This window comes from Arvicola amphibius, chromosome 11, assembly GCF_903992535.2.
Source record: "Arvicola amphibius chromosome 11, mArvAmp1.2, whole genome shotgun sequence".
NCBI lineage: Eukaryota > Metazoa > Chordata > Mammalia > Rodentia > Cricetidae > Arvicola > Arvicola amphibius.
The window spans coordinates 109,855,110-109,878,241 of record NC_052057.2 but is presented as its reverse complement, the minus strand read 5'-3'; the positions used below and the strand labels follow the sequence as shown (position 1 = coordinate 109,878,241).

The window sequence follows — 23,132 nt, the reverse complement described above, 5'->3', positions numbered from 1 at the left end:
GATGAACACAGAGGTCTCTCCTTGACTGAGGAACAAAATTCGGTACAATTTGCTCAATGTTATTTGTGCGCAGAGGGGGGACGAGTGACAAGTAGAAATCTGTGAACCTAAGAAAATGAGTCATCGCAACCACAGCTGCCAGCGAAGTCTGTGCTTTCCCAGTCCACGCTACTTATGTGTTCTCTTAAGCAATTCTGACTTGAGTGCTGACCCACTTGAAAGAGAATGCCACTTTCTACCATTTGAATAAGTTGCTCCAACGTTTTAATCTATTCTTCATTTTGTTTTATTGCCGTCGGTATGCGATAAGTTACCTAAAAGCCTCGTGTGGACTGAAGAAATTCCAGACAAGAAAATTGACTCTGGAAGCATCCGATAAGGAGATCCAAAGACCAACCTTGCTGGTTCCCAGCCACTCACACACCGCAGGGGAAATGACCTGCAAATGGACTCTTTCACCTCCCAAAGTTCCCAAAGTCCAACATGCCACACGCGCACGGTCTCCTCTTGGAAGGAGAGCCCCCATCCCTTCAGTTGTCCTGATTAAAAGAACAATTATGCTTCTGGAGATGGTTGTCTGCCTTCTTGTATTTCCATGTTACCCCCATCAGTCTTGATCTACTATAATATATTCATGTGTGTGTGATGTGTTTACGGGCACACATTCTCATGTGTGTGTGCAGAGGTCAGAAGTAGACAAGCAGGCCTTCTCGATTACTCTCCACATAATTTTTTTGAAACTCTCACTAAACCTGTAGCTGACCTATTCAGATGAATTGACTGACTGGTGTGCCCCATGGATCCTCCTGTCCCTGCATCCCCAGTGGGGAGATTAAAGGTGCACAATGCAATGCCTATCTGTTCAAATACATAGATCTCAGGTCCTTAGTCTTGTGTGACACTTTACTGATTGAGTAGTTTTTCCAGCTGTGTCTTTTATTCTAAAATGGAAACAACACAACCTACTTCACAGAGTAAGCACATGGGCTCAGGGGGTAAACTAGATTCCAGTAGGACATTCTGATAGAAAGCTTAGGATAGTGCCAGGAGGGAGTTCCAGTGAATACTGAAATCGCTTGCGTTTAATTTCCATTTCCTTGAAATACTCCCAATCCCAAAAGGTAGGAGTAAGATAAAAACCGCATTAACATGCTACAAGGAAATGAACAGACCAGTTGAATGTTGTGGCTACATTCTTAGTTAAACATTCTGTTGCTTGAGTAAGACAAGTACCGCTCACACCCTAGACCAAAACATTCTGTAGGCAAACCACTCTCTGGGTGGAATCCATAGCTGTCTCCTTAAGGGAGGAGGAACTTAGTTGGGTCCTTAGACTCTTGTTTGAGGTAGGAACAGATCCACTTCTCTACGCCTGGGAGTACAAGGTCTGGCTATTAGCCGCACCTGTTGACAATAACCTTGAGCAAGCAGAACTCTCTGATCTAAATCTAGGTGAGACCTTTGTTTGAGATAGAAACAACCTTGAAGGAGAAGAAGTCCCAACTTTCTGACCTCTCTCTTTGGTCAGGGTGGAAATAGGCTCCCATTTTTGGGCCTCCACAGGTGTCTTTAGCATTGTAGCACTCTTACTGGGCAGATACGAGCAAATGTTTACTCACCCAGACAAGGAACTGAGGAGAGACCAAAGTATGAATAACACCCGAGTCCTGACTCATGAACCAATTAGTTTTATTGGATTTAATTAGAGGAATATGGGTGCGGAACTACTTACAGTGACAGAATTAACAAAATAACAACAAAGATAACAGTTGTGTCACCACGACTTGTTGGGACCATTTGGAGTCCTGACCTCCAGCTGCTCTTCCCTGCTAGTGATCTTTCCTTTCCTTCTGATTTGAGCTACTGAAAGCTGTATCAAAGTTGTTTACCAGCTCTGCTTCACGAGCACGTGTTGCCTTGCCTTTGAGGATCAGAGAATAAGGTTTTCACCTGTTGGCCCACCTGACTGTTGGGCATATAAGCCTCCGTGGTGCTATTGAATAAAGGGCTTCTTACCAGTGACTAGAGGTCCGTGTCTCTGTCTCTCTGTCTGTGTGTGTTTGTGTGTTTCAATCTCCAGTCCCTTGCCCAAAGCTCAAGAACTGTATGGTAGCACATAGAGCGCAGACAGGTGTTGTACGCTACAACGACTGACAACTCACAGAAACTGGAAACAGAGTGCCCTGCTTAACCTGTAGGTGTCTCAACAGATGGAAGAGTACTTTTTCCAGGAACATCTGTTAGTTTGAGCCTCTTCCAGGTAGCTCTGGTGATTCCCTGCTGCTTCTACGCAACTCAGGTTGCCTGCCTCTTCCAGGCAGCCTATCTTGGAGTCTTGTAGACTGTTAATTTGTTTGAAAGTGTCTCTCAGACGTCCTTCTTTCTTCTAGAAGCATGGGGAATGAGATACTTGTTGCATTTTGTCGGTTCCAAGATTTCTTAAAGCCATTGAGTTATTTAATTTACTACTTGAGCTTCCCCAAAGGAAGGGATGTCACTGCATATGATTAAAACAAAGTGCCTATCCCTAAAATGTGGCTGGATCTCAGTATAGAAATATTTTCTTTGTGCATGAAAGGCCCTACATTCTATACTCAATAAAACAAAAATAAACAAATAACTAAGCACTCTTTAATAAAAGAGTTGAACATAGGCCGGGCGGTGGTGGCGCACGCCTTTAATTCCAGCACTCGGGAGGCAGAGGCAGGCGGATCTCTGAGTTCGAGGCCAGCCTGGTCTACAAGAGCTAGTTCCAGGACAGGCTCTAGAAACTACAGGGAAACCCTGTCTTGAAAAGCCAAAAAAAAAAAAAAAAAGAGTTGAACATAGTTTCATGGTGACAAAAGGCCTTTCAAATTTGCCCCTATACCTTCTTCCAGAAGAGATAAATAACCCCTCCTTGGAAAGGCTTGTAGGCCAGGCCTCAATGGAGTTGAACACAAAGTGAACTATAGCACATTCCCTCTGAGGTTAACATCTTTTGTTTCTTTGTCTGTCACTCTTAGATACATTGTTCTTTTTTGGAATCCTACTTCAGAAAGAGTTTCAAGCTATTGCTTTGAGAAGAAATTACTTCTCAGAGAGAAATATTTTTGTCTCCTGTGTTCATATGCATCTGTTACTAAAATTGCTGGGGGTGGGGGGTTTCTGGTAATCTTCCTTTTGTTAACAGAAATCTCTTCTGACTAAAAGTTTACAACAGTTGGGGAAAGTTAAAAAACTATACCCCCCCTCATTTATATTCAACACAGACTTTATTATAAATGGAGATTTTATACTTTCAGAGCAAAATATTTTTGTGATTTTTTTGTAATATCAGAAGTCAGATGAATTTGACAAATCCAAACTTAATTTTCTGAGTGAGACTTCTGCTAGGAAGAGAGAGATTCAATGTCTCTGGAAATTATGCTTCTCTGCAGCACCAATGGACATTGAGAAATAATTTGATTCTTTCATGATTTCATTCAGCACTCACATAGTGAATCTTTTGGGGACTTACGGGTAAAGGAAAAGCATCAAAGTGGAAAATAGTTTTCAGAGTTAAAGGGTCAAAGCTTGGACAATTGAAGATCCAACACCTAGGTTCAATTACCTGTCCTCAATATTCTTATTAAAGAGAAAATAAATGAAAACATAGACAAGAGATGTATTTGATGTGGTAACATTGGAAAGAAGAAAAAAAGAGATCTAGTGAAAGCCCTATTTACACACACACACATACACACACACACACACAATCTTCCAAGTTATAACCAGAAATTTTCATATGAAGAAAAAGAAATTGTATAAAACTAAGCTTTCCTGGTCAAAGTATGGTCATAAAAATAGAACACTATTGTTTTTCTAGTTACTTTTTGTAAACTTAATACAACTGGAGCCATCTGGGATGAGGGAAACTCAACTGAGAAATAACCTCCATCAGATTGGCCTCTGGGAATGTCTCTGGGAACAATTTATTGATTAATGCTTGACATGAAAAAGCCACTCCACTGTTGGCAGGTCCACCTCTTGGCAGGTGGTCCTGGAACATAGAAGAAAAGAAACTGAGCAGGGCACAAAGAATAAGCCAATATGCAGTGCTCCTCCACGGCCTTGGCTTCAATTCCTGTCTCCAGGCTCCTACTTGAGCTCTTTTCAACAATGAACTTGTAAGGTGAAATAAACCCTTTCCTCCCTGTATTGTTTTAGGTCAGTATTTAATTATAGCAACAGAAAATCATACTACAAGGATTGTCTATGTTCCAGTCTCTCCTGCAAGGCAATCTGACAAATTCATAAAATGGTATGAAATCTGCTTCTACTCTGTCTAGCAACAGCTTTATTCTTTCCCTGCTTTTTAGCATGGAAAAAATACAATTTATTTGGACCATTGTTTCAATAGTCAGATACCTATTAGCAAGGCCACACAGTAGGAATTCCACTCATATTTTAAGTTAGTTCATCTCGTTAATCTATGTATTGCCACAAGGCTGTGGCTTACTGGGTAAATTTCTAGCATCTGTCTCCAGTGGGGCTACATGGCTTCCCTCTGCTCTGCCTTCTTTCTCCCAGCATCCAGCCTTGCTTTCCCTGCCTAGTTCTGTTCTGCCCTTCCATAGGTCCAAAGCAGTTAATTTTTGACTTTACAATACACACACACACACACACACACACACACACACTTAACATAGGTGTTAAATACTCAGATTTTCAAGAAAACTAAGTAGCCACTAAAAGGCCCTGTAGAGTTATTTTGTGTGTTTGTTTGATTGACCTTTTTTGTCTTGTTTTCTGACAGAGACTTAGGATGGCCAGGAATTCATTACCTTCTGTCTTTTTAATGTGCTGTAGTTAAGGACATCTGAAGTTAAGCCAAGTATAGCTTGACTTCAAACTAAACTTGGTGACTGTTCAGAAAGTGTTTGCCCTCCTTAGTAGCAAAGTGGTCACCATTAATTACAACACTTCAACATCAAGCTAAACAAGAAGTCAAGGGCTGATTAGCACTTGAAGTCACAGTTTGATGTGTTTTTGCTACTCTGATCAATAATTGATTGGATGTACAGTCTGCCATGAAGGTTTTAACATTTTTACAGATAGTTAAGCACATTTATATGCTGCATGCTGATGCATATTCCAGGAAAATTTCTCAATTAGGGATCTTATGGACACCTTTAGATGAAAAATTAATTTCTGAATAAATTTTGCATATTTTTCCTGGTAAGAATGGACACAGTTGTGAGCCTCTAAAATAGCCCTAATATAACCATAAGAGAAATGCATTATTCAGCTTGAAATATACCATTTAGACACCTATGTTTTAAGACTGATCAGTGAGTTCTAGGAATTGCCTCCATTTCTCTAAATTCCCCAATGTTAAACTTCTCATATGATTGTTGCTTAAGTGAATGAATGACAACTATAGCAATAGTGATCACTGTAATGGTGACATTAGTCCCTGTATGCTGGAGTTTTCTAAATGCCAAGCATTCACCTCTAGTTCCGTTCTCCCCTTGTTACTGAAGCCTGTCAAAATCCACATTCAGAGAAGTAGAATAAAATTGATTGTCATGTCAAATCGTGTAGATGCTAAATAGTCATTGCTCAATCTTAAGGCTTTGAACACGAGAGTTCAGATTCTCAACAGGGGAAAAGTTAAGAACACTTGTTCTCTTTCATATAATCTCTGAATATTAAATACCTCTCATAAAGCAATTTTCTCTCAAGGATCTACAATCTTTCAATAGCATCTAAAACTACATAGATTGCCGTACACTATATTTCATTCTGCGGGTTATTAGTTTACAATTTGGGTATTGCTGTGGGAACTCCTTCAGCCGATAGCCTTTAAGATACTGGCACACTCTGGGCATGGTGACATGTACTATATAAACAGATGTAGAAATGTATGTAGCCCTCTTGGCTTCTAAATTCAGTTGCTGTTTCCCACTTGTGCAGAGTAACAAAAATACAAAACATGTAAAAAATACCTGAGCAAAATGATGTCTTTAATGACTATAATCATATGCAATTTGCATACAAACCCTACTTTTTTGATGTCTATAAAGATTAAAATAATTAAATGAAGAGAAGTTAGGCAAATAAAATTTGTGAAATATAACAATAAACTTACTGGCACATACGAAATGAGAGTAACTTAGCTCAGAGAAAATATATCCTTAGTTCTAATTATCTCAGAGTAAACAGAGACATCAATTATGAAAGTTCTGTTTCTGCCTTAAGAGGTTTACTTCTGCCTCTTTATGAGTTTTTAACAAGAGGAGCCCAAGGTGTCCCACAAACAATAAGCTATTTCTTTTTTTTTAATTTATTTATTATGTATACAATATTCTGTCCGTGTGTCTGCCTGCAGGCCAGAAGAGGGCACCAGACCCCATTACAGATGGTTGTGAGCCACCATGTGGTTGCTGGGAATTGAACTCAGGACCTTTGGAAGAGCAGGCAATGCTCTTAACCACTGAGCCATCTCTCCAGCCCCGAATAAGCTCATGACTGATCTCCAGAATTAGAGGCAGAAACCTGCTGATAAAGCACTTTATACTTTATTTCCAGGATGTACTGAAATCAAACAAGTGGGAAGTTAAGTTTACACAGTGCTAAAGTGTGCTGAGCAGGAGGGTGGAGGAGAAAAACAGTAGTATTTGGTTTTCTAGTCTCAGCTTCTTGGCCCCAAGTAGTGTAAGATATGGGTTCCATCTCATGGATCTTAAATGCAATCAGAAAATTGTTGATTACTCACAACATCTGTGCCACTGTAGCCCGGCATATTTTTCTGGTAGCTCACCATTGTGTGTAAAAGGAATTGTGTCTGGATTAATGGTTAGTTTTCTCCCAAGAGTATTTACAATAATTTCCAGTTCCATGAACGGTAGTCAGTAGTGATGAAGGCTTTAGTTGGACAGCAGCTAAACAGCTACATATTGGAGGAGTTAAGTGTTCTCTTAAGCTACTGGGCATTACCCAAAGCCAATGAAGATCAATCAATAGCCTGAGAAGTTTGGGGTTTTCCTTGGTGTACTTTTGGTCAATGACTCAACTAGTTGTAGCACATTCCTGAAATCAGAGGTTTCATTTATTGACGTAAGCTATCTAGTTAGGAAAATGTCTCCAGTATTATTTGATAACTCCATTTAGATATCTGTAGTATCTGAAAGTGCTAGGTTTCCATAGGGCCCCTCAAATGGCCGTTAGTGTCACTTGTCCCTCTCCATATTCCCTCCCTTACCCCTCTCCTACTTCCCTCCCAATCTAGTCCTCTCACTCCTGTCTTCCTACTATATCTTCATAATAAAATATTCTGCTCCTCCTCCCTTTGAAGATATCTTCCCCTCTAGTGCCTTAGTAGGTAGCTAACCTTTGAGATTTATACATATTGTGGTATGCAGGTTGAAGGCTTAAGATCTAATATCCACATAGAAGAGGAATCGTATAATGTTTGTCATTTTTTTGGTCTGAGTTACCTTACCAATGATGACTTTTTTCTATCTAAATCCACTCACCTGCAAAACTTCATAATTTTGGGGTTTTTTAACATTTTAATAATGTTCCATTGTGCAAATGTACCACATCTAGGATGATTAAATTTCTGGAAGAGAGAAGTCATGAACATAGGTGACCAAGTAGCAGAAAAATGTAATAGGATGTAGAGTCCTATAGCTATATACCCAGGAGTTATATAGTTATATCTTGAGGTCTGTTCATTCCTAGCCTCACTAGATACCAACACAGAGATTTTTATAGCTGTTGCAAAAGCTCTCACTCCTACCAGCAAGAGATGATTGTTCCCTTTTCCCCAGATCCTTGCCAAAAAGAGCTATCATTTATCTTATTGTTCTTTGCCATTCTGATTGGTATATGCCAAATTCTCAAAGTAATTTTAATTAACATTTATCTCATGACAAATGATGCTGAAAATTTAAGTGCTTCTCAGCCATTTATGCTTTGTCTTTTGAATACTCTCTTCTTAGATCCATACCCCATTTTTATTGAGTTGTGATTTTGATGTCTAATTTTTAGTTTTTTTATATCTTTAAGATACTCACTCTTTATCGAAGTGTAATTTTTAAAGATCTTTTTCCCATTCTGTAGGCTGCTGCTTTGTCTGATTGATGGCGTCTTTTGCCATACAGAAACTTTTCAATTACTCCAATATATTTTTCAGAATTTCTTTTCATGTGGCAATGCATTTAAGCCTATTCCCCACCACATTACCATCCATCAGAATATGGGTATCTGGCCTGTTGTTAATGTACTTGGTCTTTGTTAAGTTTTTTTGCGGTATGATAAATATTGCTATATATGCATTCTTCTGCTTTCAGTCATCTAGTTTTACCTTCATCGTTTGTTGAAGATATTGTAATTTCTCTAGCGTGTATTTTGGTTTCTTTGTGAAAATTCAGGTGTTTATAGATATGTGGAATTATATATGAGTCTTGAATATCATTCCATTGATCAAGAAGCTTGCATTTATTCCAGTACCTTCTGGTTATTTTGCTATAGCTCTATCATACACGTTGAGATCTGGGATGATGATAACTCTGGAAACACATTTATTGTTCAGGATGGTTTTTGCTATTCTGAGTTATTTTTTCCATATGAAGCTAAATTTTTTTTCATTCCTGTGAAGAACTATTTTGGACTTTTGTGGGGAATGGATTGAATCTGTAGATTGTTGTTAGTAGGATAGTTATTTTCATTGTATTAATCCTGCAGATTTATGAGCATGGGGGATCTTTCCATGTTCTGATATCTTCTTCAATTTCTTCTTCAAGGTTTTAAAGCTTTTATCTTACAAGTTTTATCATACATGACTTTTGCTTGCTTGGTTAAAGTTACTCCCAGATATTTTACTTTTTTGAGGTAATTGTGATTTCTTTCTTAGTCTTTCATGTGTATAAATAAAAGCTTCTCACTTTAGGGTGCTAATTTTGTATCCTTCCTTTTCTCTGAAAGTATTTTTCAGCTGCAGAAGTTTCTTTGTGGAGATTTTAGTGTTCTTACATATAAAATAATATTATTTGCAAATAAACACACTTTGGCTTTTTCCTTTTCTATTTGTATGACCTTGACCTCCCTGTCCTATTGTTCTAGGTAAGTCTTCAGGTGTCATCAGTTACTGTATTGAACAGGTATGGAGAGAGTAAACAGTTTTTTCTTGTTCTGATTTGATGGACATGCTTTGAGTTTCTCTCAGTTTATGTTGATGCTGGCTGTGGGCTTGCTGTATATTATCTTTATTATGACATAATATTTATCCTCCCTATATCCCTTGTCTTTCATGACTTTTCATAATGAAGAGATGTTGGATTTTTTTTCAAAGGCTTTTTCTGTGTCTAAAGAGATGATCATGTGGTTTTTGTATTTTAGTCTCTTTATATAGTAGTATACACTTATTTTTCCTGAGAGTATGGCACAAGTTATAAATCTCCTGAACTAAAATCTGAAGTGAGAGTAAGTGTGAGGAGCTAGGGATCTTTTAATGCAAAGTTAGCTTTGGGTCATTTTAACAGGAAGACTGCTTGTTTGTCCCAGCTGCCCATAACCAAAATAACCACACAGAAATTGTATTAATTAAATCACTGCTTGGCCCATTAGCTCTAACTTCTTATCTATTAACTCTTACATCTTAATTTAACCCATCTCCATGAATCTGTGCATCACCACAAGGTCGTGGCCTACCATCAAAGTTTCAGCATGTCTATCCCTGGTGGCAGCAGCTCCACAGCGTCCCTCTCTGACTCCGCCCTTCTTTCTCCCAGCATGCAGTTCCATCTTCCCTGCCTACCTAAGCTCTGCCCTATCAACAGGCCAAAGCAGTTTCTTTATTCATTAACCAAGAAAAGCAACACACAGACAGAAGGACCTCCCACACCAGGTCATTGTTCTCCTTATCTATAAGTGAGGTAAAACCAGAGCATGAACATTTTTTCCATCTATCTGAGCTATAAATCAAAAGCTTTGGGCATGTAGTAATTCTATGTCCTTGGATATCTGGGAATGTCTAAAATGGGAATGTTTTGTCTGGGCCCTAAGCATTGAGCAAATATATCAATAAAGATAATTGCAGGAAGGAAAGTAAGAAAGGAACAAAAACCAGGTAGCTAGAGGATGTATTCAGTAAACCCCAAAAGCATAGGGAAGATAGTAATCAGTAAATTACTTAATAGTGCTGAACTGTGGGAGATAAATCCCAAGTTTGTAACAGATGGGAGTAAGCTACAGAGAGAAATCTACAGCAAGAAACATCCACTTTATACACAAGGCGATGATTCCAAAATGTCTTGCATCCTGGTTTAATACTCAAAAAAAAAACTCTTGACTCAGAGGGGTTGATCTTGTAGAATGTGTCTGGTTTAATTAGTTAATGATCCTATGGTTCATAGCACTTCTGTAATCTTCTGGGCATCACTGGTATGTATTGCACTGTTTTTCTCTTCAGCTTTGATTTCATTAGTTCTGATCTTCTCTCTTTATTTGGATAGTTTGGTTGAGGGTCTGTCAGTCTTATCTCTTTGAAGAAACCATCCTATTTTATTTAATCTTTAGATTGCTTATTTCTGTTTTTATTAATTTCTACCTTGGTACTTATTAATTTTTTCCACCTACTGACTTTAGCTTTGTTTCTTCTTTTTTTTAAGACCTCAAGTTCCATCATTAAGGTTTTTTTATTTGATAGTTCTACAGTTTTAACGAATGGGTTTTATAACAATGTATAACCACTTTTATTTTAATGCATTGGTTCTGGTATATTGAGTTTTCATTTTGATTTGCTTGTAGGATTTTAAAATTGACTCTGGAATGTATTTTTCTCTCTATGACTTGTGTATTTTCTAGTCTCCTATTGATTTCTATTTATACCATTGTGATCAAAGAGAGTACAAATATTGTTCCAATTTGGTGGTATTTGTTAAGACATTTCTGTGTCCTAAAATGTGTTCCATTTTTAGAGAGAATTCTCAGGGGCTGCTGAAAAGGATGTACAGCCTGCATGTCTGGCTTAGAATGTCACATAGATGTCCATTAAGTCACTTAAGTCTGACAAGTTTTGTTGAACTTTTTGTCTGTGTGACCTCTCTGTTGAATGTGGGGTACTGATGCCACCTACTATTGTGCTGTGGTCAGTCTGTCTTTATATCCAACAGTATTTATCTTATGAAATTGGCTCTGCGTGTTGGTAAATGATAAACAGTATTTGTCTTATGAAACTGGCTTTGCTTCTTGATAAATGTTATCACCTTGATGGACTATTCCCTTAGTCTCTCTTCTTACCTGTTTTGGGTGAGTCTTCAGGTGTCAGCACTGCACACACTTCAGTTTGTGTGATGGTTGTAGACATCTTCCCTAGTGCTGGCTTAGCAACCAGAGTTCTTTTAGCTTTTGTTTGTCACCGAAGATAAAGTTGTCTATCTTTTTTTCAGTTAAGAAGGGCAGTTTTAGCCGGGCGGTGGTGGCGCACGCCTTTAATCCCAGCACTCGGGAGGCAGAGGCAGGCGGATCTCTGTGAGTTCGAGGCCAGCCTGGTCTACAAGAGCTAGGTCCAGGACAGGCTCTAAAAAAGCTGCAGAGAAACCCTGTCTTGAAAAACAAAAACAAAAACAAAAAAAAAAAAAAGAAGGGCAGTTTTGCCAGGTTGTTAATGACTGTCTTTACGAGACTGAAATGTGTTACTCTGCCCTTCTGGCTTGTGCACTTCCTTGTGTCAAGTTTCTATGATTCTGACTAGCTTCTGTGTATGTGGCTTGATCTTTTGTCGTGAGAAGTCTTTGTGATTCTCATTACCTTGTGTGAATGTGACTTGATCTTTTCTTAGACAACTTCCAGTGTCCACTGTTTGCTCTCTATGCTTAAACTTTATTTGCATTTGATGTAGGAGCTTCTTCTCTTGGTCTTAACTGGTAGGCTACATGGCTCCTGCATCTGATGCATCTGCATTCTTCCCTATATTGGGGAAATTTTCTATGATTTTTAATAAGTGTATTCTCTGTGTTTTTATTACCCATGATTTAAAAGTTTGGTATTAAAGTGGTCTCACATGCCCTATTCATGTGTGTTTTACGGCTTTATGAATGTTTGATGGTTTCCACCTCACCTTTAAGCACTGGTATTCTGGTATTCCACCTGATCTGTCTATTGTTTTATTTGACTTTTAAGCTTTTCATTCTATAATTTTTGTTTGGTTTTTCAATATTTTCATCTTTTTGCTGAAGTCTTACATTGGCTTCAGCATTTTGCCCATGTATCAGCAGCTTCTGATTTTCTTCAGAACTTTATGTTTCTCTTTGACTTTGTTCAACATAGTTATTTATTTAAATATTCAAAATTGTATGTATGTGTATGTGTGTTTTGTCCCTGTGCACATTCATGTATCACATGCATGATTAATGCCTATGGAATCCAGAAGAAGATGTAGGATACCCTAGACCTGCAGTTACAGAGAGTTGTGAGCCCCTATATAGATGCTGTATATTGAACCAGGGTTCCTGGGAAGAATAGCCATTGCTGTTTACCATGAACCATCTCTCTAGCCTCTTGGCATATTTATTTATATTTGTTTTTATTAAAAACCTTTTAATGTAGAATCTGAGGGATGAAATAATAAGAGTTGCTTTCAGGTGCTTTTAAAGGAATGGCCACAGAATACTCAATTTTTTTCTTTTCTTCATGAAGATACAAATTGCTGATCAGAAAAAAATCATCAGAAATAAAGTATTTAAAATACTTTTAGATCAGCAATTTATTACCAAAATTTTTGTATAATAACGTGTCCAAATATTTAGGCAAGGAAAAGTAAATATATATTAGAATATAATCAGTTAAAAGGCAATAAAATGAAATGTGATGAACATGTCTTTTTTGGATTACATAGGTGGTAGCATATGTCTTAAGGTTAGAGCCAAGTCATTTCTTGGTTTATCTTAAGTTTCAGGAGTTCATAAACTTCTCTTTTTCTTAAACTATATATTCAAAATATTTATTTAAGGCTTTATAAATATCACACTTGGAGCTGCACAGAAACTTCAGAAACTGAATGTGTAGCTCTTCTACATTAGAATTTGGGACAGAATACATTTATTGGATGAACTAAGACAAATAGGTAACAAGTGGAAGGGAAGCTGTGGTGTGCCAGCCCTGGGAGGCTGAGGTAGAAGACCAGAATGAACTACACTGAGACCCTGCCTCTTAAAAATGGGATACAGAACAAAGAACAAAGCCACACTGTGAAATTATGTTAAATTAGTAAACACAAATGAAAAGATAAAAATTAAGTCTACAAAAATCACTCAAAACGTATTTTTTAATTTTCTTGATTTTGAGTATATGAATAATATTTGAGCATGTTAATGATGGTTTTTTTACATTATTCTTGTCCCTAACAATTCCTCTGGTTATGGAAAGTATACAACTAGTGTCTGCTATAGAATAAAGCTTTTGTACATTGTTAAGATTTTTGCTAGTTTAATAAAATGCTGATTGGCCAGTAGCCAGGCAGGAATTCTAGATGGAGCAACCAGAATAAGAGAATTCTGGGAAGAGAAAAGGCAGAGTCAGTCACCAGTCAGATGCAGAGAAAGCAAGATGAGAATGCCTTACTGAGAAATGGTACCAAGCACATAGCTAGACATGAACAATTATTATAAATTAATTTATGTTGTAAGAAATAGTTAATAATAAGCCTGAGCTAATAGGCCAAACAATTTATAAAATTCTTTGGGACTGGGTGGGACAGAAACTTCCATCTACAAGTGTCTCTGTTGCAAGTCAAGTATATTGTGAATTTGATCAATACTAGAAAGGGGAAGCATGTGATATTCCATACTGTAAAGCCATTTGGGGCAGTCCATATCATGGCAGCTGTGACCTAACAGTAGAAAAACTCTGTATCTGCCATGATAGTTGGCAAGGTAAGCATGCAGTGTGTGGAATGGCATTTGGAAAAATCTACCTCATTTGTTTTAGTTTGTGCACCCAAGTCTTATTTTTTTCTTTTTTTGGGGGGGGTACATTTAGATTAACAGTTAACTTCTTAGTAACCAGTATTTCTACAAATAGATGTTACGAGTCTTTCTCTGTCCTGCCAGCCATTTCCCAAATAATGACATAGAGATTATTATGATTTATGAAAATATGACCTTATTTTAGGCTTGTTCCAGTAGCTCTTATAACTTAAATTAACCCACATTTTTATTAATCTGCATTCTACCATGTGGCCTTTACCTCATTCCCATTCTGTGTGTCATGCTCATTCCCCATCATCAGACTCCATAGCCTCTCTGCCTCCCTTTGCAGAGTCCTCTGTAGACCTGCCTATAATTTCTACATAGCTACTGGTCACTTAGCTCTTTATTAACCAATCATAAGGTACCTTAGCAAAACCACATCTTCACAGTGAACAAAACGATTATTCCACAACAAACAGAGATGGTAAAGATCCGTCTACAAGCTGTTTTAGGGATTAAATGAATGTATGCATTGAACTTAAAATTGTAGGCATAGGATCATTATGATCTTCTAAAATCTTCTGTTGACTTTTCAGAGATTAGACGCCTTCACTGGATTTAATATGTGGTGTATTTAAATTTACTTCATAATGGGTGATATACTGTGAAAAGAAATGCTGTCTCACAGGTTGAGGATCATGTTCAACCCATTTCTTAGGAAAGACTGTCCTCTTGTGGCTATTTTAAAAAGAACATACACTATTTCAGTAATAAAAGTTTCTTCAGCTGCCTGTTACAAAAGTTAGATTCACAGTAAAGAATTCTAAAATCTTCTGTCTGTCCTTAAAGATTAGCTTTCAACCAAACTGAAGAGTTTTGGGTTTCTTAAGCATCTGGGTATATAGTCATGTGTTTCTCATTGTGGAGCTAAACTAAGGGATCGGTAATCATCTGATCAAGTTTTGCTGAATACATTCGCAGAGCTTCCTTTGTGCTAATATATTACTTTTTGACAAAAGGACCTTTGACTTACACATTATATAATTCAGAGGTACACTGAGCATGTGTTCTTACAAAACATGGTAGCACGTAGCACACAGTACTGGTTCTCTGATCCAAGAACTACTCACACACACACAATATACCAGTGACTTCTAGTAAAAAGGATTTCATTATTGATTAGCTGTTATTTATGGTTACAGCAGGTACAAATTTTCAAGTGTTTGCTAATGATGGGACTATATTTTTAAGTGGATACTCTTTTCCAAATTTTGTGTCCTCAGAAATTAATGGAGGCTTTTTTTTCCACTTAAAATTTGAAACTAAAAGCCTTTAATCCCAGCACTCGGGAGGCAGAGGCAGGTGGATCTCTGTGAGTTCGAGGCCAGTCTGATCTACAAGAGCTAGTTCCAGGACAGGCTCCAAAGCCACAGAGAAACCCTGTCTCGAAAAACCAAAAAAGAAACAAAATTGAAACTAAAATATTTTCACTTTCTGTACCGATTTGTTGTATAAAAATAGTTTAAGTAAAGCCAAATAAATAAAAGTATGGCTTACATTCAGTGCTTTCCAAACCAAGTTTTAACTGTTGTATCATTTTAACTTATATACATCAACAGGCTGAGTTGAGGAATGTCTCCTCCAGGTGGGTGGGCTGATGTCTGCCCACCTATGCAGCTCAGTTCGTCTGAGGGTAGCTCTGCTGGTTTGCCCCTGTCTCTCTGGGAGGGGCCTACTGCATCTATTTCAGGGACCTTGGTCAGAGAGAATCTGTCAGTAGTCTTAACTACTGTTTCAAGGACTTCAGAAACTATTAATTTTTTTTAATTTCCTGAACTCAAAAGCTTCCCTGAAATATGAAACATTTCACTATGCTTTCAAATACCATACTTAAGGAATTTCTTCCTAAGGTGGAAAGTTTTATCTTTGAGAAATTGTTACACAATGGGACTTTTTTTTTTATTCGCCAGTGGGTGGAATTCATTGAGGTTCAGGCCAGTGTAAGGGGCTGAAGAGATAGAGACCCAAATTCAGATCCCCAGTTCGCACATCGAAGCTAAGTTTGGTGATGCAATTCTGTGGGCTTTGGGAGGAGGCATTTGGATCCTCGGAGCTCAGCGGCCAGGCAGTCTAGCTGGATTGGCATGTTTCAGGTTCACTAAGAGACATCTCAAATCATAAGATGGAGACCGATAAAGACGTTCGATCTTGACTGAGGGCTTCCGCACTCATGCACACACAGGCATAAAATGCTTTGGTAAAACAGTGGATAAATAGTTTTCATATATTAGACATAGAAATTATGATTGTGAAAATAAAAGCTCTTTGCTTTTACATACAGGACTCAGTCTCCAGGTTGGCTGGGGCAGGGGGGATCTCTGTGATCTGGGCATAACATTTGTGAGCTCTCCGGGATCCCCCAGGCCAACCAGAACCACCGCCCTGTAGAGCCTTCAGTCGGCAGGAAGTTTACTGTTTTCTATGTTTATGCTTTGTTTCATGTCTTTCAGTTTTGGGTACCCTTCTGTAAATGGACCCAGAATCTGTGAGAGTCTGTTGATGGTCTGAGCGGACACACATGAAAGGACCCAGGCGGGGTACCCGAGAAGACGTTCTGAAGCCCATCTGTACGGGAATGGATCCCTCTGGTTTATTTGGGTCCCAGGACCTGACCCTTCTGTACAGGATCGAATCCCTCCGGTTTCTATAAAAAGACTGAGCATGTCGCACCCGCATTACGGCATGGAGCCAGCTTCTTCATGCCTCCAGGTACCAGGAAGACTCTGTATTGTTCTGTGCGCTGTTTTATTTTTGTCTTTTGTCTGTCCTCTTTATGAATTATGAGACAGATATAATGAGACAGACTCAAAGCACAACTTCTTTGACTTTGATGTTAGATCACTTACAGGACTTTAGAGATAGGGCCATAATCATAGGGGTAGAATTTCCTTAAAGGGATAAAACAACCTCTACCGTGTTAAACATTTCACTGAAAGAAGGCAGCACTGGCCTGCAGTGTGGGGGCAACAACGGCAGGTTTGCCATATAAGCATGGGGCTGCAGGGCAGCACACTTGTGTGGGTGGGGTGGCTGGGCTATGCAGCCTTGTTATGACAATGTAGCAAGGCTGCCAGCCACAGCTTGCCAGGGGAATGTGTGCCCAATAGGAATTCAAATGCTAAACCGATAATTTGGGGTTAATTGCTATGGCTAAAAAAGTTAAAAACCTTTTGCCCCCATGCTGTGTGCTGTGGAAAGGGGGCAGCACACTGATGTGGGAAGTCCTTTTGTATATGTGTTGCTTTTATTGGTTAATGAATAAAGAAGCTGCTTTGGCCATGCTGGTGGGTGGGGGTTCCTGCAGTGTCCCCTGGGGATTGCCGGCCTCAGCTTCTGTCCAAACCTGACCACAGTTTGGCTCCATGTTGTGACGTGTAGCCAAGGCCTGTTTCAGCTCCACCAGGGATACTTTGGTCATTCAGATACCACGGGTTATAAATATCATTTAAAGGAGTCGGTATTTAAAGTTAATTGACCATATTAGGTTAATTCTGTGTGGAGGCCCAAAAATGTGAGGCTATTTCCACCTTGTCTGAAGGTCGGAGAGTTTCAGCTTGCTCACAGTTGTTGAAAACAGCTATGGCTACTACACACTGTGACCTAAGGTATGGCTACTTGGTGTTTTGGACATTAAGATGCCCCATACAGGTAGATCCTGTCCACCCTGACTAAAGGTCAGAGATTTGGAACTTACTTTTGTTCCTTTAAGGCTATTGTCTGTTTCTACCTCAAAGGTCCCACCTTGATTTAGAGAGTTCTGCTCTCTCGAGGTTATTGTCAACAGGTGTGGCTAATATCCAGACCTTGTGTTTCAGGTATAGAAAAGTAGATCTGTATCTGCCTCAAACAAAAGTCTAAGGATCCAACTAAGTTCCTACTCCCTTAGGGAGATAACCCTGGATTCTACCCAGGGAATGGTTTGTCTACAGAATATTTTTGTCTAGGGTGAGCATTGCTTGTCTTGTTCAGGCAACAGAACATTTAACTAGGAATGAATGGTCAGCTCATTCCTTGTATCATGTGAATGCAGGGTTTTTTTTTTTTTTTTTTTTTTTTTTTTTTTTTATCTTACTCCTACCTTTTGGGGTCAGGGTATTTAAGCAAATGGAAAATGAATGGGAGTGATTTTCCGTATTCACTGAAACTCCTCCCATTATTGTCCTACGTTTCTATTTTAGTATTTTCACTCACATCTTCGTTCTCTTTAATTATTTTTCTAATCCCCCTGCTCCTACCCTCGTCAATGGCATCCTCGTCAAAGCTGTCTCCAACAATTCTGATTGGAAAATATTGTCCTATTGAAAAATTTGCCCTGTTTCTTGAGAAAATGGTGTGTGTTTGTTTTATTGAAAAGTTCTGTCTGTGTTTTCTGGTGTGATCACAAGTTTTATTGCAAGCAGAGAGCTGGAACAAATGGTTCAGACTGTTTTGCTGGCAGCAGCCGATCACCACCCACTGCTGCTGTGGCTGCATGTAGGGTCAGGGCTCAAATTTTCTTTCTGAGCTCAGGTCATTGTATTTGGGTTAGCAGGAGTCCAGATATCTTTTTGATACAGATAACAATAAAACCGTTTTATGCTGTTTCATTTTGTTTATTGTTTGACCAACAACAAAGACCAGCCAAAATCTTTACCTTGCTTCTCTGCCTGCCGGTAATTCCTGCTGGCTTGTCAGCACCTGTCTCAGGACCCACGGGATCACATCCTCCACATTTCCTCTCTGACTCACCTCTAGTCTCATAAGTTGCATCCATTCCTGGGAGAATTTGAGAAGAAAGCAGTCACCAGGGAGAAAACCTTCTTCAGTGCACTGAGATCTACCGTGACATAAGAGCAAAGCACTGGCCTCCGCTCTCAAGTCCCCTCTCCCATCCCAGGCCTGAACAGACACACTCTCCACAGACACAGGGCCTCTTCTGCAGGCCCCTCCCACAGCTGTTGTGCCGCTTCCTCATCGACTGAGAGGCTTGGCATTTTCTTGTGGAGCAAAAGGGATTCCTCACCTCTTCCGTTGGAGTCTTCCCAGTTCTGCCTTTCACGGGGTGTGTCTGGTCCACATCATCGTCTTTGTCTAGCTGAGCTGTGAAGATTGGAGTTGCTGAAAGGAGAAGGGGCCAGCACTCAAGGAAGGGACCAGGGAAGTGAGCAGTGAACTGATAGGAAAGCCCATTGCTACTCACAAGCCAGGACTTCTTCTGACTCACCCTGGGGAGGGCTGCAGCAAAGGATTCTCCACTCCCCAGGAAACCAGCTCTTCAAGCATTTCCCCTCCCTCTGGCCCTCTCCAGCCACACTCCTGCTCCTCCGACAACTGTCATCTTCTGTCTTCACAGGAGAGAGTGGCCTACCAACACAGGACCTTAGCACAGGTCTGACTAGCCTGCGGGATGCAAGCAGACTTCCTACCCCTTTGGATAGCCACAGTTGCTGTCTACGACCTTTGGAAGAAAAACTCAGTAGGCATTAAGCCAGAGTAAAAGCTATCAACTACAAAGCCTTTGGCAGCAGGAAGCTAAAGAGACATAGGAAAAGGAAAGTCACACAAGGTTCAAGGCCCAAAATCCTAAAATCCATCCACATAAGAAAATGTCCCCTGCAGGGACACACGTACCCAGCCAGTGACTCAAGAACTGGCAGGTGCTCTATGCCCTTGCCTGCAGGAGAAATAATTTGGACACAGCATCTTTGCTAGAGTGCTGGTGCAGGTAAGTGGCTCAGAAGAGGACAGTGTGACGTGGAGCTGCTATCCCAAAAGTGTCTAGGACCTCAGAGAACACCCAACCCATTCCCTGGGAAGCCACCATCTTCATGGAATCCTTATTGTGGGCCAGGCCCAGCCACCTCCAAACCAGAACCACCTGGAGCTAGACTTGTGAGGGTCTGAGCAAACATGAAGGTAAAGAAGTTTGCCACATCTGAGCTCAGGCTATAACTCAGTGGGAGAGCACTTGCCGAAGGAGCGTGAGGCCCTGGGTTTGATCCTCAGCACCACAAGAAAAGAAAAAAAAAAAGATTGTCACTTCACTGACTCTATCTGCGTTCGCAGATTTCTCCTTTTTAACACCAAATTTGGCCAAAGCACCTTCAAACTCAGGAAGTCAGCTATACTACCAACCATTTTATCCAAAACACTTAAACTTCCCCTGCCCAAATCAAACAAAAGCTCAGTCTTCCATGACTTAGAGCTTCTATGAAATTACAACCACCAAAGATGTTTTCTAGAGCCAAGCCCCTGGCAGGGCACACAAACAGCCCACCCTGAGGGTTTAGCTCACCTTCTATGCTTTTCGAAGGGCGATAAACATTTTGATTGGGGCTGTAAGATGGCTAGATACACAAAGGTTCTTGTCTCCAGTCTTGATGGCCCGAGATCCCACATGGTGGAAGGGAAGAACTGATTTCTGACTCCACAAAGCAAAGAAGGGATGGAGGGAGAAGGGAAGGTAATTTGGGGGTTTTTGTTTGTTTGTTTGGAGACAGGGTTTCTCTGAGTAACAGCCCTGGCTGTAGACCAGGCTGTCCTCGAACTCACAGAAACCCACCTGCCTCTGCCTCCCGAGTGCTGGAATTAAAACTGTGTGCCACCCCGCCCGGCTATATTGTTGTATTTTTGAGACTGGTCTACTGTGTTATACAGGCTAGGGTATCTATTTTTAACATTATTATTACCACCACTATATGGGCCTAACAGTATGACAAGAAAAAAAAAGGCACAGAGAATGAAAAAGAGATAAATTCATCTTTATTCGAAGGTAACATGATTTAAAGAATCTGTTTTTAAAAAGCTGCTAAGGTAGTAAGCAGAGAGAACTACTACCTGGCATAAGGCATACTCGCAAAATTAATTCTATAAGTTAGCACTTGAAAACTGAATTTAGCTGGGCATGGTGGCTCCTGTCTGTCATCATAGCACTAAGGAAGCTGAGGCAAGAAACCTGCCCTGAGTTCAAGGCCAGCTGGGTAACCCTATCTGGAAAAAAGAGGGAAAAGCTAAAATTTTAAAGATATCTAGAATAGTATCAATAGTATAAAATGCTTGTTATAAGTTAAACAAAATTTCGCCTGCAAGTATTATACACTGACAAAAGTCCTTTTTTAAAAGGCCAGGGCAGTGGATAAGAGAGAGATTCAGTTCTTTACCCAGCTCTTTGTGAAGATAAGTGAACTTCCTTTTACATGAGAAGTTTTGTAAATAGCTAATTCTATTGCTTGATATATAATATCGCAAGAAAAGCATGAATGAAATAAAGGCTTACAGGGAAAAACTGAAAAAAGAAAAAAACACAATATATTGGGATGCCACTTAGTGAGACTTACACGTGATTGGTTAGTTGTTTTAATTACAATTTCAAGTCTTATAGATACAGAAATTCTACTTTTTCCAGAACAAACATATGTGTTCTTATAAGACAGTGGAGGAGACAACAGATTTTTAACTGTTGAGCTTTTTACTTCTAGGAGTCATTTTCGCTTCTTGCCCTTCATAGTCTGGCATTCATCTGGGTCATTAGCTTCTCCAGTTTGATTGCTAGGGCCATGTTTCCTTTAATCTTCAGTTTTCCTGACATGAATGCCATGGTTGGCTTCAGCTTCCCTAAAATGAGAAATGAGACAGAGAATGCAGCATTAGTGCCCTAAGTGGTGTGCCACTTCAAGAACATGCATTCTAAGAGGGACCCCAGAACACAGAAATTCCTATTACAGCATTGCATACTACTACCCAGGGAATCTCAGCTCCTGACTTGGATGTTAATAATATCCTGTTATATAAAAGACAATGTAAGAAACAGTCTGCAGAAGGCCGGGCAGTGGTGGTGCATGCCTTTAATCCCAGCACTCGGGAGGCAGAGGCAGGCGGATCTCTGAGTTCAAGGCCAGCCTGGTCTACAAGAGCTAGTTCCAGGACAGGCTCTAGAAACTACAGGGAAACCCTGTCTCAAAAAAAAAAAAAAAAAAAAAAAAACAGAAACAAAAACAAAACAAACATTTACTGAGTATTGCCACATAATCTCTGGTAAATCAAAAATAATAGTTTAGATACAGCAAACTACTATAAATGACTGGAAGCAAAAACTCATGAAGATGTTATAATGTACAATTTTAAAAGATCAAATATAATAATCATATAATTTTGCTTTATAAACATGTGTGTACATGTGTGTGTGTGTGTGTGTGTGTATGTGTGTGTGTGTGTATGTATATAGGATGCTAACCCAAATTAACTGATCATCTTTCAATGGTGTAGTAAAAAACGATTGAACAATTGTGCTTTCTTCTTTCTGGTGTTGTTTCTAATTTTTGCTCGATGAACACTTAATACTACTACAAAAGTTAAACAGAGTAGGGAGTGGTTTGGTAGGTAGAGTACTTGCTGCACAGCTGGAGGACCTGAGTTTGAATCCCCAAAACCTGTGTAAAAGTTGAGCATGTCTACACACACGTCTGTAACTCCAGAGCTGTGAGGACCCGAGATAGGACTGCTGGGGTTTGCTAGCTGGCAGCCAGCCCAACTCCAGATTTCAGGAGAGACCCTGTCAGAACGGAATATGTAAGAGCATGATAGAGCAGGGCCCCAGATGTCCTCATTTGCCTTCTCCATGTGTGTATATGTTTGGGCATTTGCACCTGAACACACATACAAATAATAGTTAAACTTTGGTGATTGGGTTCATATATGATGTAGCCCCCACTAGTATCCCTTAATCAGAACTGGAAAACAGAACTTTGGAGGCTCAAAATGTACTGATACCGTTCAGTAAGATTTAAAAAGAACGAACATATGAGTTTAACACTTTATAATTCATTACATGAAAGATTTTACATTTGAATATTATAAAGTCTTGAGAGTACTGTTCCTAATTTTTTAAAACTTGTGCTAACTTGCCAGTTTGAATAGTGCTCTTAGAGAAGAAAACAGAACAAATCACTCTTAAAATTATTTTGGCACTTGATGTGGGAGGTCCTACTGTGTATGTGTTGCTTTTATTGGTTGATGAATAAAGATGTTTCAGTCAATGTCTCAGCAGAGTAAAGCCAGGTGGGAAATCTGAACAGAGATAGAGAGAGTAGGCGGAGTCAAAGAGATGCCATGTAGCTGCCGAAGGAAAAGGATGCCAGAACCTTACCAGTAAGCCAC

At 39.5% G+C, this 23,132-nt stretch overlaps 1 protein-coding gene across 1 annotated transcript in view; it reads right to left on the bottom strand.

Moving 5' to 3' along the window:
- Positions 1-20,716: 20,716 nt before the first annotated feature.
- Positions 20,717-23,132, bottom strand: part of Hsdl2 (hydroxysteroid dehydrogenase like 2) — a 33,520-nt gene continuing 31,104 nt past the window's right edge. The window contains exon 11 of the mRNA XM_038347422.1: positions 20,717-21,590. Within this exon, the coding sequence (XP_038203350.1) occupies positions 21,478-21,590 (113 nt within the window). The 3' untranslated portion in view covers positions 20,717-21,477. The remainder of the gene's footprint in view (positions 21,591-23,132) is intronic.